Source organism: Theobroma cacao, chromosome 1 (genome assembly GCF_053813885.1).
Source record: "Theobroma cacao isolate CCN51 chromosome 1, ASM5381388v1, whole genome shotgun sequence".
NCBI lineage: Eukaryota > Viridiplantae > Streptophyta > Magnoliopsida > Malvales > Malvaceae > Theobroma > Theobroma cacao.
This window is the reverse complement of record NC_142639.1, coordinates 9,793,131-9,809,089: the sequence shown is the minus strand read 5'-3', so window position 1 is coordinate 9,809,089 and position 15,959 is coordinate 9,793,131. Positions and strand designations below refer to the sequence as shown.

At 33.5% G+C, this 15,959-nt stretch overlaps 2 protein-coding genes across 3 annotated transcripts; one reads left to right on the top strand and one right to left on the bottom strand.

Moving 5' to 3' along the window:
- Positions 1–731: 731 nt before the first annotated feature.
- LOC18612152 (haloacid dehalogenase (HAD) superfamily protein) lies at positions 732–4,839 on the top strand. 2 transcript variants are annotated; one of them, XM_018115643.2, is made up of 6 exons: positions 732–1,565; positions 1,679–1,756; positions 2,033–2,106; positions 2,195–2,302; positions 3,616–3,728; positions 4,531–4,839. In XM_018115643.2, the coding sequence occupies exons 1-6, from the start codon at positions 890–892 to the stop codon at positions 4,586–4,588; spliced, it is 1,107 nt and encodes a 368-aa protein (XP_017971132.2). In that variant the 5' UTR covers positions 732–889; the 3' UTR covers positions 4,589–4,839. The 2 variants fall into 2 exon arrangements, with proteins under 2 accessions (XP_017971132.2, XP_017971099.2); XM_018115610.2 differs by lacking the exon at positions 4,531–4,839 and having other exon boundaries at positions 734–1,565; positions 3,616–3,829.
- Positions 4,840–6,306: 1,467 nt separating this feature from the next.
- CYP718 (cytochrome P450, family 718) lies at positions 6,307–14,995 on the bottom strand. Its single transcript, XM_088802656.1, is given in 8 exon segments — positions 6,307–6,714; positions 6,821–7,008; positions 7,142–7,267; positions 7,270–7,447; positions 13,273–13,553; positions 13,556–13,810; positions 13,813–13,889; positions 14,970–14,995. Coding segments are annotated over 8 exon segments (1,509 nt in total). The 3' UTR covers positions 6,307–6,336.
- Between the last annotated feature and the right edge of the window lie 964 nt (positions 14,996–15,959).

Sequence of the window (15,959 nt, the reverse complement as noted above, 5' to 3'; positions counted from 1 at the left end):
AGCTTATCTTTGATTTTGGGTAATTTTGAAAAATAGTGATTGCGGGAGAATGACTATTCTTTAGGCCATTTGGCAACCAAATGAAGGTACGAATATTCAAAATCAAACATGCTGTTAGAGTTTTAGTTTTAACTTGTTAATAAGGTGACAACATTTTGTAAATATATTATCAATGTATTAAATATAAATCATATATAAAAATTAACTATAAAATGTATTGTAACTTACTCAACGCTTGAGAGGCATGTTTTTGTTAAGCAAATAATAAATCTATCTCTAATATATAATTTCATATTTAAAACAAATTTAACTCTTAAATTTTATATTTTATTCATAAATACCGTGCGTATCAAAAGTTAAAGATAATTATAATTATTTAACTGTTCATGAAATTTTGATAATTAAACATATATTGAAAAAATCTCAATTCATATAAATAATAATTATATATGATTAATTCAAAATTTTAAGTATGTAATGAATACAAACATAGTATTAAATCTAACGATTGATTTACTAAAATAATAATTGATCTGAAATTATAAAAGGAAGAAAAATTAATTAATTTTACATTGATATAATTTGATTTTTTTATAATTAATGTTTCTTTTTCAAATGTAAATTCAGACCAATCTGCTCAATATTAGAAATTTAAATTTATTAAATATTGGCTAAACTACAGTCCACTGTATAACTAGAAGGTTAGATGGTCAAATCAAGGGAAAGAGATCTACGATAGATGGCAGTGGCAATCGACGGTCCCTCAAAGGCTCCGACTTGCAAACCAAGCCAACTGTCTCGAAAAAAAGGTTACCACAACTTCACTTGAAATGAAAAAAAAAATTGAAAATGCCCTTCTTTATCGAGAAATTATAACAACACATTGGAGATGCAGCCGGTTGCAGTTGCTGCATTCCCCAACTGCTGTTATCCCGTCCCCAACCGCTTCCTTCATTTCCATTTCAAAGAAAATCCCTCCAATCTTTCTTTTCCCAGGAACCAATCCCACATCAGAAACCTCTGTTCTTTAACTCTCCCCACGACAACTAGCAATTTCAGCAAACCCCAACAAGAGAACCAGAACAGGACAAACAGCCACACATACCCAGATCAGAAATCCACATTCCTTGACCAGTTTTACTCTTCCTTTAGCAAAATCAACGTAAATAACCAAGACCCAGATCCCCAAAACGAAGATAAAGAAGAGAACAAACACCCCAGAAAGACCAAATTTTGGCATTTCCTCGGAGTTATTTTCACAAACATGTGGTGGACAGATTTGAAAGCTGCGGTGGGACAAAGAATCAATGTTGAAGGCATTGTTTCGTCGGTTGGAGTGTTCGTTAGAGACCGTCACTTGGCGTTGCCCCATGTTGCAGTGCGTGATATAAGGTGCATTGATTGGAATGAGCTGCACAGAAGAGGGTTCAAAGGTGTTGTTTTCGATAAGGATAATACGATTACTGCTCCTTATTCTTTGACGCTTTGGCCTCCTCTTGAGCCTTCTATTGAGCAGTGCAAAGATGTGTTTGGTCCTGATATCGCCGTGTTTAGTAACTCTGCTGGTAACTTTTGCCTTTACTCTTTTATATTGATTCCTGTTTTAACTCTTGCTGATTGTGTTTCTGTGCAATATGTTGATGTTTTGCCCCTTTCCTCCTCGTTATGATGAATTAAGGTCTTTTAGAGTATGATCATGATGGTTCGAAGGCCAAGAAACTAGAGGGGACTATTGGTATTAAAGTCATAAGGCATAGTAAGTGTTCTTTCTCAGTTTAAGCATTTACTTTACGTCTGTTACCAAATTCATTTCTATACCATTCATGAATAAATATATTAATCTTTTAACTGTATGTTGCAGTTTCATTTCTATGTTAAAACACTAAGCATGTAAATGGCTTGGGATTTTCAATTGTTGCTAAATTTTATTTGTAGGTTTAGCACACATTAATATGAGTTATTGTTAATTTATGCTAAAAGCGTTTGGTTTATCTAGAATTGATTAGTGTGTCTATCTGACATGTCTTTCTAGGGGTGAAGAAACCAGCTGGAACAGCTGAAGAAATCGAGAAACACTTTGGATGTCAATCATCGCAACTTATCATGGTATGCAAAGGGTGATTGAACCTGCTGGATAGTTGTTTTTGTGTTTGACTTCGGATTACGTTAGTGACCTAATTTATGTTTATGGCAGGTGGGTGATCGGCCCTTCACTGATGTAGTTTATGGAAATCGAAATGGGTTTTTGACTATATTAACTGAGCCACTGAGTCTTGTTGAGGAGCCATTCATTGTTAGGCAGGTTAGTTTCCTTTCATTTTTGTTTTGTTTTTCTGTCTTTTGTGCTTTGTTTTGTTTTTGTTTTTTGTTTTTTTCTTTTTATGCACTGAAGCACCTTATTGAACGCTCTGAACAGAAAAGATTTAGAATGCAAACCCTGGGAAAGTATCTTGATATTTCTTTGGTCTCTTATTGTGAGAGAAGCTTGCTGCAGAAGATTTTTGTCTCTGAAATTGAGCCTTAGCAGTTAACTTTTAGAACATTAATAAAGACCATAGTTATTGGATCTTTCTCCATTCTCTTACAAGACCTTACATCTATTTAATTGTTATTTTGAAATTATTATAGTCACCATATGGTGACTAGAGACTGTCTTTTTCCCTTATTGCATCAGCTTTCTAAATTAAGTCTTTTAGGGTTTTGCAACAATTCAATCTATCACTCTTGGTGGATGTCAACTTATACAACAATCAGACATAAGATATATAATGATGAGATGTGGTGGATTTGTTTTAGTAGGGCTGTCAATTAGCATGTTTCTTGGCTCACTTAGAGCTTGTTTTTCTTTTCTTTGATGAAACTATCAAGTCTCTGCCAATAGCTGTTGACTTGCATCTTCCCTCTTAAGTGAAATGTTGTCTTCAAGCTTTCTTGGTATTGGGTACATTATTTGTACTATATTAGAATTACACCTATGTGGAAAAATTCGTTCCCTAAGTGTTTTTATTGCATGCCAACAAACCTCCATCATCAATCCCACATTGGTAGATACACATCATGTTTTCAAGGTAGTTATTTTGATTGACAAATCTCCTGAACAACATGGATAATTTTTGAATCCTCTTTCCATTTTTTCTATTAATTACAATTATGAGAACCATGTTGGAGGAAGGCTATTCACTGCAAGGAGAATGGATTTAAGAGTTAACTGCAAGGTGTTAAGGAGAGAACTTGAAGTCCAAACTTGATTGATGAGTAGGGTTTGGCGTGGCCACTCCATCGCTGTTGGATCTTTTAATATATAAAAGTTAACTCTCTTTTTCTTCTTCTTCTTTCTTTTTTCTTTTTCCTGAGTTTGTTATTGTTTTAAATGGAAAACACGTGTACATTGCATTTTAAGATGAAATAGTATAACTTTCAAAAAAAAAAAAAATGAAATAGTATAGGGTGCAGATAAGATCTTGGTGAAGGTTGATTTGCGATTGTTTTAATATTTTGGCTTGTATTTTACTTCCCTGCGTCTCTGCTTTGGTATTATTTTGTTAGTATGTGTTGATTTCTGTTATTTCTTTCAAATTCGTATGAATTATAATGGGAGAGACTAAATGTTTGCAGGTTCGGAGACTAGAGCTGACCCTCATAAATCGGTGGTTTAGAAGAGGTTTGAAGCCAATTAGTCATAATTTACTGCCAGATACCATGCACTGTGTGAAAGATCCATCTCCTCTGTAAGAAATACTATGGATATATGAGAAAGTAACTGTCTATGTAGCTGTTGACAAATTTTTGACTCATGATTATTTGCTTTTTGGAACCACTTGAAAATTTATTTAATTCTTTCATTTAGTACTACGAAGTAATTTTTTAACTCTTATTTGATTTAAAACTTTAAAAAAAGACAGGAAGGCAACTGAAGCCAGGAAAAACCACTTCAGCATGTTAATAGCTTTCTTGGAAAGATGATGTGTTTGCCTTCTTGCTAGTACCCAAGTAGTGTGTTTAGTACAGAATATTGTTGCTCCTTTAGCAGCAGTTCTCATTCATTAATTTTGTTTTTCTTTGAATTTGGGTTCGTGGGATGGGCTGCATAATAGGGAGACTCTTTTTCCATCTCATATACTCCCTTGGTGTATTCATTCATTCCCATCCCATAAGTCTTGTTTTGCTAGAGTTTGTTCACTAGTTTAGGCATCATCTAAATTCCAAGCACAATTAGTTGATGTCGCAATTGAGAAAGATTTCTTGATTTTAACCCATTTATAGTAGTAGAGTGGCCATCGTAGAGCACAATCACTACAAGGTCGGATATGAGACTGTCTTTTATTAATTAGTTTTCATATTTTATTTTGTAAATAAAAATTTTCGGGTGAAAGAATCTATATTCTTTCGAACGAATCCTACCTTATTCTTTAAGTTGCATGCTTTTAGAATTGCTGGTAGTTATAGAGCCATTTCTTGTATTGCATTTTTGCTAGCAAATGTCATTTGCATAGGTTATACGTGATTTATGTATTTACATGATGCTGATAGGTGCTGTGCAAACAATTGCATGCTGGAAAACGTGAAATTGTGGAAGCATTCTGGATAAGTAGAAGGAAAGGGGTTGGTTAAGGGGTGGGGAAGTAATTATAAAGGAACCGTGAGAAAAGAGTATTTTTTGCCTTTGAGGCTTTGATTTATTGTAGAGCATAAATAATCCAGCTGACTAAAGGAAAGTTGTTAGCATTTCTGTTGGTGAGGAGCACAGTATAGAATCAGAACAGACATAATTGGGCAGCTAAATTCTTTTTGTTTTGTCTGATTTAGAAATGGAATTGGCCAGCTGAAATCTTATTGTTTTGTCGGAGAGAATCAGGCGTGCATTTGGCATATGCTATGCTTTCCTCGCAGAAACTATGCAGTGAATTTTGGGTTTCATAAATAGTTTTGAGCAAATAACTTAAGCTCAGTTAGGAAAATGCCTAACCGAAATCGAACTGAATTAACTTTAATAACTAAATTATCCTAATCAAACTATCTAAATAATTAAACTAATCGAATTGAAAAAAATGAACTCATTTCGATTTGGTTTAATTGTTCAGTTCGGTTTACATTTACACACCTCTAGTTGTCAAGGGATGTTTTGACATATGCCGTACCAGACGTTTATGTCTATGTACCACCATTAATCTAAGTCTCTATGTCTGCCTCTCTGTCTCTCGTGGCCTATGTTGTCATTAGGAATATGAATTGTATGCAAGGTCAATTTTCAGCATGATGTGGGTTAACCTGCTCTTGTATGTATACCATTTCAAAGCTCATGACATTCTAGAACATATATTTGGAACAATCTCATAGGAATACAAAAATTTGTATTCCAATTTCAAAAGTACATGCTCAATTATAAACATATATTATAAACATGAAGATTTGGTGTTAGGAATGCTCAATTAATTGTTTTAAATAATCTATCTATTTTACTGGAATTACCTACCAAACCAAAGTCTGCCCATAATATTACAAGTTGGAAATAAAAGGAGTGTTGGTGCCAATTTTGAACAAACTACACTTGGATTTTATAATTAGAGGCGTTCAAAGATCGGGTTATTCTTTAAGATCCATTAGCTTGACCCAACTTGGATTCGGATTGATTATAAAATTTTTAGGTCTGAGCTCAACCTGATCAATGTTATACTATTTTATTAATAAATATCTTTTTTTGTATAATTTTAATTTTAAATGTATTTAAAACTGGTAATGTTTATTGAATCAATTTTGCAAACTTTGCTACTCCAAGGCTAGGGTTATTAATTAATTTAAACTTGTGTCAAATTAATCGTAAAATTTAAAATTTTTTTAACATACTACAGCACCATAAACATTGAATTGCACTTCATAAATAATTTTTATGAGATAAAAAAATCCTTGTGCTTAGCTTAATTATTATTATTATTATTATTATTATTATTATGTTATAGTGTTTCTATAATTTGTGTTTATTATATTAGATTACGTGATATGTTGTAGGTGGTTCAATATTTAGCATAAAAAGTTTTAACCCTTAGTATTATGTGTTTTAGGACTTTTATTCCCTAAACAGAAAAGTGTGGTTCCATCTTTGCTCATAATTAATGCAGTTTAATTGTAAAGGCTTGGCTAGTTAAACTTTGTAAGGACGCATCTAGGCAACGTGTATTCATATTTAATTCATTAGAAGGAAATTAACGAGCTATTAGGCTTTAGCTCAAGTGATATTTAGGTAGAAATTATTCTGAGTTAAGGGTTAAGTGCTCTTGTTTGTTGCATCCGTGCCATTGACATATATACATATAGATGAATGGTGATAAACAATACAGCCTATGACAAGAGGAGAAACCCAAAACAAATAATCTTTACAAAGAATATAATTAAATAAAAAAAGAAATCCTCATGTGGCTTTACAAATAACTTAGGAGAAATCTTGACAGGCATTCCCTGAGAAGGAAACGGGAGGGGAGCCATGGTGATTGACTCATCGGGATAGATCAATGACCAGTTGTAACGAGTAACAACATAATGCACGAAGATGAGGATATTCAACTTGGCAAGCTGATAGCCTGCACAGACACTTGGTCCTCCTCCAAAAGGAAGAAAAACGTAGGGTGGAACAAATTCCTCAAATCTGCTCGGATCAACACGTTGAGGATCTTGGAAATACACTCCACAGTAATGTGTTCCATACGCTGTCCATAGCACCTGCATGCCACCGCAAAAGGAAAATCATTTTGTAAGGGGAATCTATTTCAAGTTTTCGTCAACTTTTCTTGTTGTTGAAGCAAAAAAAGAAATCAATAACGCGTACCTTCCATCCTTTGGGAGTGGTGAATCCTTGATATTCAATGCCAGCAACTGCTTTCCTGAAAGAGCCAAAGATGGGAGGGAATAGCCGCATGCTTTCTCGAGCAGCTTGCCAGGTATACGTCATTTTCTTCACGTCTTCTAACACCAGATTCTCACCTGGCCTTTTATTGTTTATTATATTAGCATGTTCTGGTGAACAAGACGGTGCTTTCACGTCAGAATTGAGAAAGACTTAAGGAGGAAATTAAGTACCGCATATCTAAGTTATGTACAAGGAAGCGGAAGTTGGATTATAATTCATAAAAAGCTCAAGTGACGGTACCTTGGAGGAGGAGAGAATAGCACTCTGGATGTTGAGCCAACATTTTAAATGCCATGGCAATGGCGAACGAAGTTGTATCATTTGCTGCAAAGACGAGCAAAACTACATTATCGATGACCTCTTGCCCGTAATATCCCCTCGAATCATTGCAGCCACCAATAGCGATAGTAGCACTCCTCTTTCCCCTTCTTGCAAGCTGCTTTCCATTTCTTTTCTCTTTTCGGCCACTACTTCCACCAACATCTTTGCTATCTCTAGCCTTGCTCTCTTCGCTGTTGAAAATTTAGAGCCAGGGAAGTGAATGTTCTTGTTAGTACAGAAAAGAGGCAGCAGGCATGCGAAGGAGAAAGTAAAAGCAATAGACAAAACAGAGAACAGAACTTGGTTAATATGGATCCCTTGCATTAACTGAGGAGAAATGCATAAATATATACAAGAGCTATTTAACTAACACTTGTACAAAAAATATACAAGTGTTTGACACAGCATTAGAGCTAACATGCAGTGCTTACACGTCCTAAGACAAATGTGCAGCAGCATGCACTGTGAATTACCAAACCAGCACAACAAAACAAAGTAGACACTTGTCCTGTACATAGTTAGACAAAATGACATTCAAGCATGGGCGGAGTTAGCCAATTTTTATTGGAAGAGCCCAAGATTAAGAAAAATAAAAGTTAAAATTTTTTTAAATTAATATATTAAACTTAATCATTAATAATCAAAAGATTTAAAATAAACAATAATTTTATATAACATGTAAATAAAAAAATTAAAAAAAAACTTATAATAGTACTTTAGAAAAGTTTTGTTCGACGATGATAATATCTTTTTAAATATAAACAACTAAATTATTTGTAAGAAACTTATCATTCATTTTGTTTCGAAGTCTTATCTTTATCGATATAAATAACTAAAAAATTAATCTAGTCAACATCTAATATTTTTATTTTATTATATTTAAGTTTATAATACTAAATATTAAACTATAATGCATAAAATATAAATAGTTAAATACGATATACAGAATTAATAATTTTTTTTTATACTCAAGATAATTTCCTTTCAACTAAATATAAAACATAAAGCACATTAAAAACATATACTCAAGATAATTTTTTCTTATATAATTAGGATTAATAAAAAATAATATATTAGTGAAATTTTAAACAACAGCCAATAATACAACACTTGAACTTATATTTGAGAATTACATATACAATAATTAATTTTTTAATTTTTAAAAATTAAAATTATTAAAAATAAAATCCACATAACAAAAAAAAATCATGACAAGTAGGAGATATAACTTATATAACAAAAAAAAAAAGAATATGATTGATGATTCGTAGAAATTTAAAACAAAAAATCTATAGAAACTTAAAATATATGAGTAAATAGAATATAATTGAAAAAACTAAATAAATATAAATAATAATAGTAATGTAAATAGAAACAATTAAATAAAAACTTTACCTCTTTATAATTTCACAATACAAGGACAAAAAAGAAAAAAAAAGAAAAATAGGTGGAGAAATTTAAAAATTTGAGTAAAATTAAATAGAGTTTGTAAGATCATTTTATTATTTTTTAATTATATTAATTATTTAATAAAAAATTATTTTGAAAAATTATTAAAAAATATATAATATATAAAAAATTTCAAAATTTCATGGCCCTCCCATTCCAAAGGGACGCTCCGCCCCTGCATTCAAGCTAGTTTTTATATCAACACTCCTAAATACTAGCTTGCTGAACATTTAATTTGCTTCTCTGTTCTTCAAACCTGGACAAGTGAAGAGGTTTGGTTAAAATGTCTGCAAGCTGATCGCTGGAGCTACAATGCCGAATGGATATCTCTTGATTCTTCTCAGCTTCTCTCAAGGAATGGTGTTTGACCTTGATATGTTTTGTTCTGCTATGAAAGACAGGATTTTTTACCATGGCAATAGCAGATTTGTTGTCCACATACAGCTTGACTGGAGGCACATGAAGAAAGCCAAGATCAGTTAAGATCTTTTTCACCCAAATGGCTTGATTTGCAGTTGTAGCTGCTGCTATATACTCTGCTTCTGCAGATGATTGGGTAGTGGTTTCTTGCTTCTTTGAATTCCAACAAAAAAACACCATTTCCTAATGTAAACACATATCCAGAAGTGCTTTTACAATCATCCACACAGCCTGCCCAGTCACTATTCGAGAATCCAACCAACTCAACTGGATTTTCATCAGAATAAGTAAACTGAAGACCAAAATTTGTAGTGCCTTTTAAATATCTAAACACTCTTTTTGCTGTTGAGAAATGCTGAGTTGTTGGAACCTCATGAACCTAGACAGATAACTTGCAGCAAACATCAGGTCAGGTCTTGATGTGATCCTATCAAGCTTCTAAAGGCTGAAGGATTTTCGAGTGCAGACCCTTTGTCAATTGACAGCTTCTCATGAGGAATAAGTGGAGTGGCTACTGTCTTGCAATCTGTCATTTTAAACTTGTCCAAAGTCTCACCAATGTAATTTGATTGGCATATGAAAATTCCAGTATTACCTTGAAAGATTTGTAACCCCAGAAAATAACTCATCTATCCAAGATCTGTCATTCTAAATCTGCTTTGCATTTCAAGCTTGAGTTTTGCAATTCTTTGATCATCTCCTCCTGTAACTAACATGTCATTAACATACAAAGAAATAATCAAAGGATTTTGATCATCAATTTTCTGTATATATAAAGTAGCTTCATTACTGCTCTTTTGAAAATCTTGACCTTTCAAATAGTCATCAAATTTGCAATACCAGGCACGTGGTGCCTGCTTCAGGCCATAAAGTGCCTTATGAAGTTTGTACACTTTGTCTCGGTTAGGCTCACTTTCAAAACTAAGGCTGCTCAATGAAAATTTCTTCCTGCAAATCACCATTTAAGAAAGAAAATTTGATATCCAAATGGAATATTTTCCATTTAAACTTAGCTGACAATGCTAGCAGTAGTCGAATGGTATCCATTTTTGCAACTGGTGCAAATGTTTCATGATAGTCTACTCCAGGCAATTGAGCAAAGCCTTTAACAACAAGCCTTGCGTTATGCTCGTTCAAAGAGCCATCTGAGTTCAGCTTCATTCTAAACACCCATTTCACTCCAAGAACATGATGATGCTTAGGTCTGTCTACCAAGCTCCATGTCTTGTTGAGATTTATCATCTTCTATTCTTCTTCCATTGCTTCTTTCCATTCTGGTAATACAATAGCTTCTTCAGGTGTAGCAAGTTCAAATACAACTACATTGCAACTTTCATAAATTTCTTGTAATGATCGAGTACCTCTCACAGGAGGTTCATCTACAATCTATTCTGCATCAAGTATCTCTTTACTGCTTGCAGGTTGAAGATTAACATCTTCATCTAGAAATTTAGTATGCTGCATTTGATTCTTTTCCTAGTTCTAGTATGCACCTTCATCAAATGTTACATGTCTGCTAACAGAGACTTTGCCAGATTCAATTTGATAAATCCTGTAAGCTTTTGACTGCTGACTATAACCTATAAAAACTCCCAACTTTGCCTTGGGCTGCAACTTGTCTCTAAGTTCTTCAGGAACATGGAAATAGCAAATGGATTCAAAGATCCTCAAATGATCCACAGATGGTTTGGAGCTGTACCAAGCTTCATAAGGAGTTTCATTATTCACAGCTTGAGTGATTAGAATATTTTGCAGATAAACTGCAGTGTTAGCTACCTCAGCCCCGAAGCTTTTAGGAAGCTTCTTCTCAAACAGGAGACACTTGGACATCTCAATAATTGTTCTGTTCTTCCTCTCACTAACACCATTCTGCTCAAGACAATATGGAGTTGTTAGTTGGTGATGAATGCCCTCCTTCTCTAGAGAGATTGTGAATTCTGAAGAAATGTACTCACCTCCATTGTCTGTCCTTAGGTCTTAATTCTGCAGTCAGATTCATTCTCAACTTTTGCTTTGAATTTTTGAAATACTGAGAACACTTCTGACTTATGCTGTATGAAGTAAATCCAAGTCATTCTGGACATATCATCAATAAAGATAACAAAATATTTGCTTCCATTTAAAGAAGACTCACTTATAGGTCCAGCAACATCTGAATGAACAAACTCCAATCTATGTTCTGCTCTATTCAAACTTGCTTTAGGAAAAGACCTTCTAGTCAGCTTACCATATTGACAGAAGCTGCATATAGGACCATCTCCATGCAGTTTAGGAAGATTCAACAACAAACCAGAAGCACTTACTTGCAACAATGACTTATAATTGCAATGGCCTAGCCTTTTGTGCCACAGATAAATTTGTTCTGATGAAGATTCTATTGCAGATAAGCACAAATTTCCCCATTTAACAGAGAAGCAATTTCTCACCATAGGAACAAACATCATATAGACACCAGAGGATTCATAAATTGTGCATGCATTGTTTTTGAATACCAACATGTAATCTTCATCAATTAACTGACCAACACTTAATAAATTTTGAGTTATTTCAGGAACCAGAAGCACATTCAAAACATAACTGGTGCCTGAAGCAGTTTGAATTGCAACTGTTCCTTTCCCCACAGCATTCAATATAAAGCCATTTCCAATTTTAACTGAAGAGCAATGATCAGTATCCAGTTCTAAGAATAGCTCAGCCTTTGAAGTCATATGATTAGAGCATGCACTGTCGAGAAGCCAATGATTATAGTCTGCTGAGTTAGAGTCTTCAATAGTCATGAACAACACTTCCTCTGCAACTTCAACTTTCTCGACTTGCTTTGCAATCTGTTGCTTTTTGTCTGCAACCTCAGCTTTGTTCTTGCAGACTTTTTCTACATGCCCCAGTTGCTTACATGCATTGCATTTAACTCCAAGTCTAAACCAGCAATAAGCTTCAGAATGGCTTCTCTTTTTATAATGAGGGCAAATTGGAAACTTGCCTTTTTTTGTTTTGAAATCTTCCAGTAGATGTACCAGCTTTGTCTTTTTCTTTATTCTCATTTGAATTCTTTTTAAATGAAGAATCAGCAGGAGCTTTACCTTTTACACAAGCTGTCAGTGCATGATCAACCCTTTCATCTCTTCTTGCTGCCTTCCTCTGTTCATCAGCTTCCAAAGCACTAAGTCTGATATTAAGAGCTTTGTAATATCCTTAACTTGCTCTAGAGAGGTTATTATGGAATTGAACCTTTCTGGTAGGCTCAACATAATATTTTCTACCACTTTCAAATCAATAAGGGAGTCCCCCATGAGTCTGATCTGATTTACAAGTTTCATCAGATCTTCAACAAACTCACCTACTGTCTGATTCTCTTTCATTCTCAGAAGCTCATATTTCCTTCTGAGATTTTGCAAACACACATGTTTGCTCCTTGCAGACCTCAAAAACTCCTTCTCAAGTTTACTCCAAGCCTTGTTTGCAGTCTCACATCCCATAATCCTGTTGAAAACTGATTCAGACACTGTTGAATGTATGAATGACAAGGCTCTATATCTCTTTGCAATATCTTCTTCATATTGCTTCACTTGAGCCTACGTAGCATTCTCCTTCAGCACTGACAATTCAGTTTCAAACTCAACAGCATTCCAGAGGTTAACACCTCTTAGAAATGCCTTCATTTTTATGGCCCAAACTGCATAATTGGAACCATAAAAAAAAAAAAGAGGTGACTGCTGTGTAATGGTTGAAGTTGAAGTTGACATGTTTGATAAATAAGTTTGGCTATTGTAGATGATACTTTCAAGGTAATTTGTAAGTGTTTAAATGACTCAAAGGATCAATTCATAGCTCTGATACCATGTTCTTGTTAATACAGAAAAGAGGCAGCAGGCATGCAAAGGAGAAAGTAAAAGCAATAGACAAAACAAAGAACAGAACTTGGTTAATATCGATCCCTTGCATTAACTGAGGAGAAATGCATAAATATATACAAGAGCTATTTAACTAACAATTGTACAAAAAATATCCAAGTGTTTGACACAACATTAGAGCAAACATGTAGTTCTTACACGTCCTAGGACAAACGTGCAATAGCATGCACTGTGAATTACCAAACCAGCACAACAAAACAAAGTGGACACTTGTCCTGTACATAGTTAGACAAAATGACATTCAAGCTAGTTTTTATCTCAACAGTGAACTCGTGGAGCAAAAACACCTTCTAAAACTCTCTCAAAAGTATCTAACATTTGTGGCTAAACGTTGATCACTAACAAGCACTCAAAGACTATGGTAAAGGTCAAAAGTTTTGTTGAACAATAAAGGCTGACATTATCTTTACCGTGCCAATTTTTGTCAAGGTACAGTTGAACTGTGTTGCATATTTTTGGCACTAAAGCCTCTAGCCCTGCATAGTTGAGACAAGAGGCTACCAGTCTGCAAAGGCAACGGTGCTAATCCCCTTGTTTTTCCATGATAGAATGCCAGTGAGTTGAACTGAGGATGAAGGCCATGAGCTTATCACCAACTTGAATTCATTTGACAGGATGAACCGATTGGCTTCAACTCCATTTACAACGACAATAGGTGATCCCATGAGGCTTGTTTTGAAGATTTTTCCATACTTTGCAATCCGGGGTTCAACAAACTCCTCAAAAAATCGATTGTTACTTTGAGTTTTGTATAACTCCATTGTTTCACCTATCAAAGGAAGTCCCATCTACCCTGGAGGGAGTTTTCTCTTATTCTGTAACAACTTTTCTTGCGTTTCAAGAAAATGGTGGAGAACATTGCAGCTAGGCAAAATACAATCCATGAACAAGGTTGGCCCTTGGGTGAAGCTACCCAAGCAAGGGCTTTAGGCCCCAATTTGAGGGAGGTCTCAATTTTACAAAAAATTTATAATTTTATAATAATTATAATATAATTAATTATATTAAAAATATATAAAAATTAAAAAAATATAAAGTAAAAAAATTAATAAAATTATTTGTTCTTTCACTTTTTTAATTTTATACCTAATAAATATCAATTTTTTATTACTTTTTTATTTCTAGAATGCTATTAATTCTCAACTATATTCTCTCATTTTCAATAAACTAACAGTCATATGTATTTAATTATCTCCAATAGCTATTTTTTTCTCACTTATTTCACTTATTTTCAATCAACGCATTTAATGATTGCCAACAGCTATTTTTTTCCTATATATAAAACTAATTATTTTTTTTCAATGTATAATATCTACTTTTGAAATCTTCCTTTCTCATTTGCTCTTTCTTCATTTAATTTCAATTTTTCTCCAAAAAATACACAAGTCTGTTTTTTTATTATCTTCATAAAACTGTGAGCCTTATTTGCAAGAATATTACCTTAATCTTGAATGTTCCTTAAAATATAATAACTACTCTAACGTTGATGGTTTCAATTTATTTTTAGAGTTACAAATTTTAAAAGAAATTATACAGTAAGAAAACAGTCCAATTGACATGCTTAATCATATAAGAAGACTCGATTCTTTTCCAAATGTATATATTGCTTTTAGAATAATATTAATAATTCTCTAAGTGTTGCTTTAGGAGAAAGAAGTTTTTCAAAGCTAAAATTAATAAAATGTTATTAAATGGATTGGTTATATTATCATTTGAAAAAGAAATATTAGAAAAACTTGATTATAAAAATTTAATTAAAAATTTTACATCTCAAAAACTCATCAAACAGCGCTTTTTAGCTTTCTTCAGGATTTGGTAGGATTTGGCCCGAACTGTTCGGCAGATTCCCACGCGTTACGTTAGAAGAATAAAATTTTAATAATTTTTTTTAATTTCAATTAAAAAAAATCTCATTTGAATATTTCACTTTAGGTCTTTGAATTTATTGAGCTGCCCTTGTCCATGAAAGAACATTGCTGATCTCGAAAGCCATTTTTTGTTTTTTGTTTCTTTTTGGTGTGTGTGAAGAAGATAGGCTGAGAAGCAGGAATCTACATATATCTCCTTAGCAGGTGAAGTTGTGTTGATTTATGCTAGTTATAAATAGTCAAACCCCAGTTGATTTTCTACAAAAGTCAACTAAATCATATATACATTCATTAACCTTCCCAATAGTAGTATTAAATAATTTTTGCGGCCCAACATGTTGACTTAGATCAAAAGATTATCATCAAGTAGAATATCAAAACAGTGAACATGGACGTTGCATGTGCCTGATTCATCTTGCTGATACCCTCACCGCCCCTCTCAAATAACAAACATGTCATCATCATAATATATCTGAGGAATTCATTATCTAATATGTGTAGAGAATCCTTGGTTTCAGCGTTGTTGAGTTTCTATAATCATCAGAATATCCCTAAAAATCTGCAAAGTCCAACATAGAAAGCAAATTTATCTCTTGAGAACAAAGTCCAAATGCATAAAAATGGAATATCTTTTCACTGCCCATGACATCCGATGGCAATAAGGGTGATCATCTTTGGCAACTCTGATAAACTAGTGTGAAGAAAGAAAACTATTTGCTGCACTGGCTGAATGAATTGGTTGAAGATTAAAGTCAAGTTACATCTCAAATCTAGCAGGGAATTTTATGGGGGAATATTAACTCAATATCCCAGCCATGTTTTTTTTTTTTTTTTGAAAGTATCCCAGCCATGTCAGAGAGCAACATTTATGGATCAATGCAACGAATTATGATCGGAGGAAATTGTGAGAAAGAGCCAAATTAACTATTTTTATCTAATTTTTGTTATGATTTAATAAAAAAACTAGTAAACACATTTCAGATAAATTAATCTCCCGATTTCTCTCCCTTATCATACAGACAAATTAAATGCTCTTTTAGCTCCTTCAGCTCTCTCTTGCCATTTAGCTCTCTTTAATTTGAAAACCAT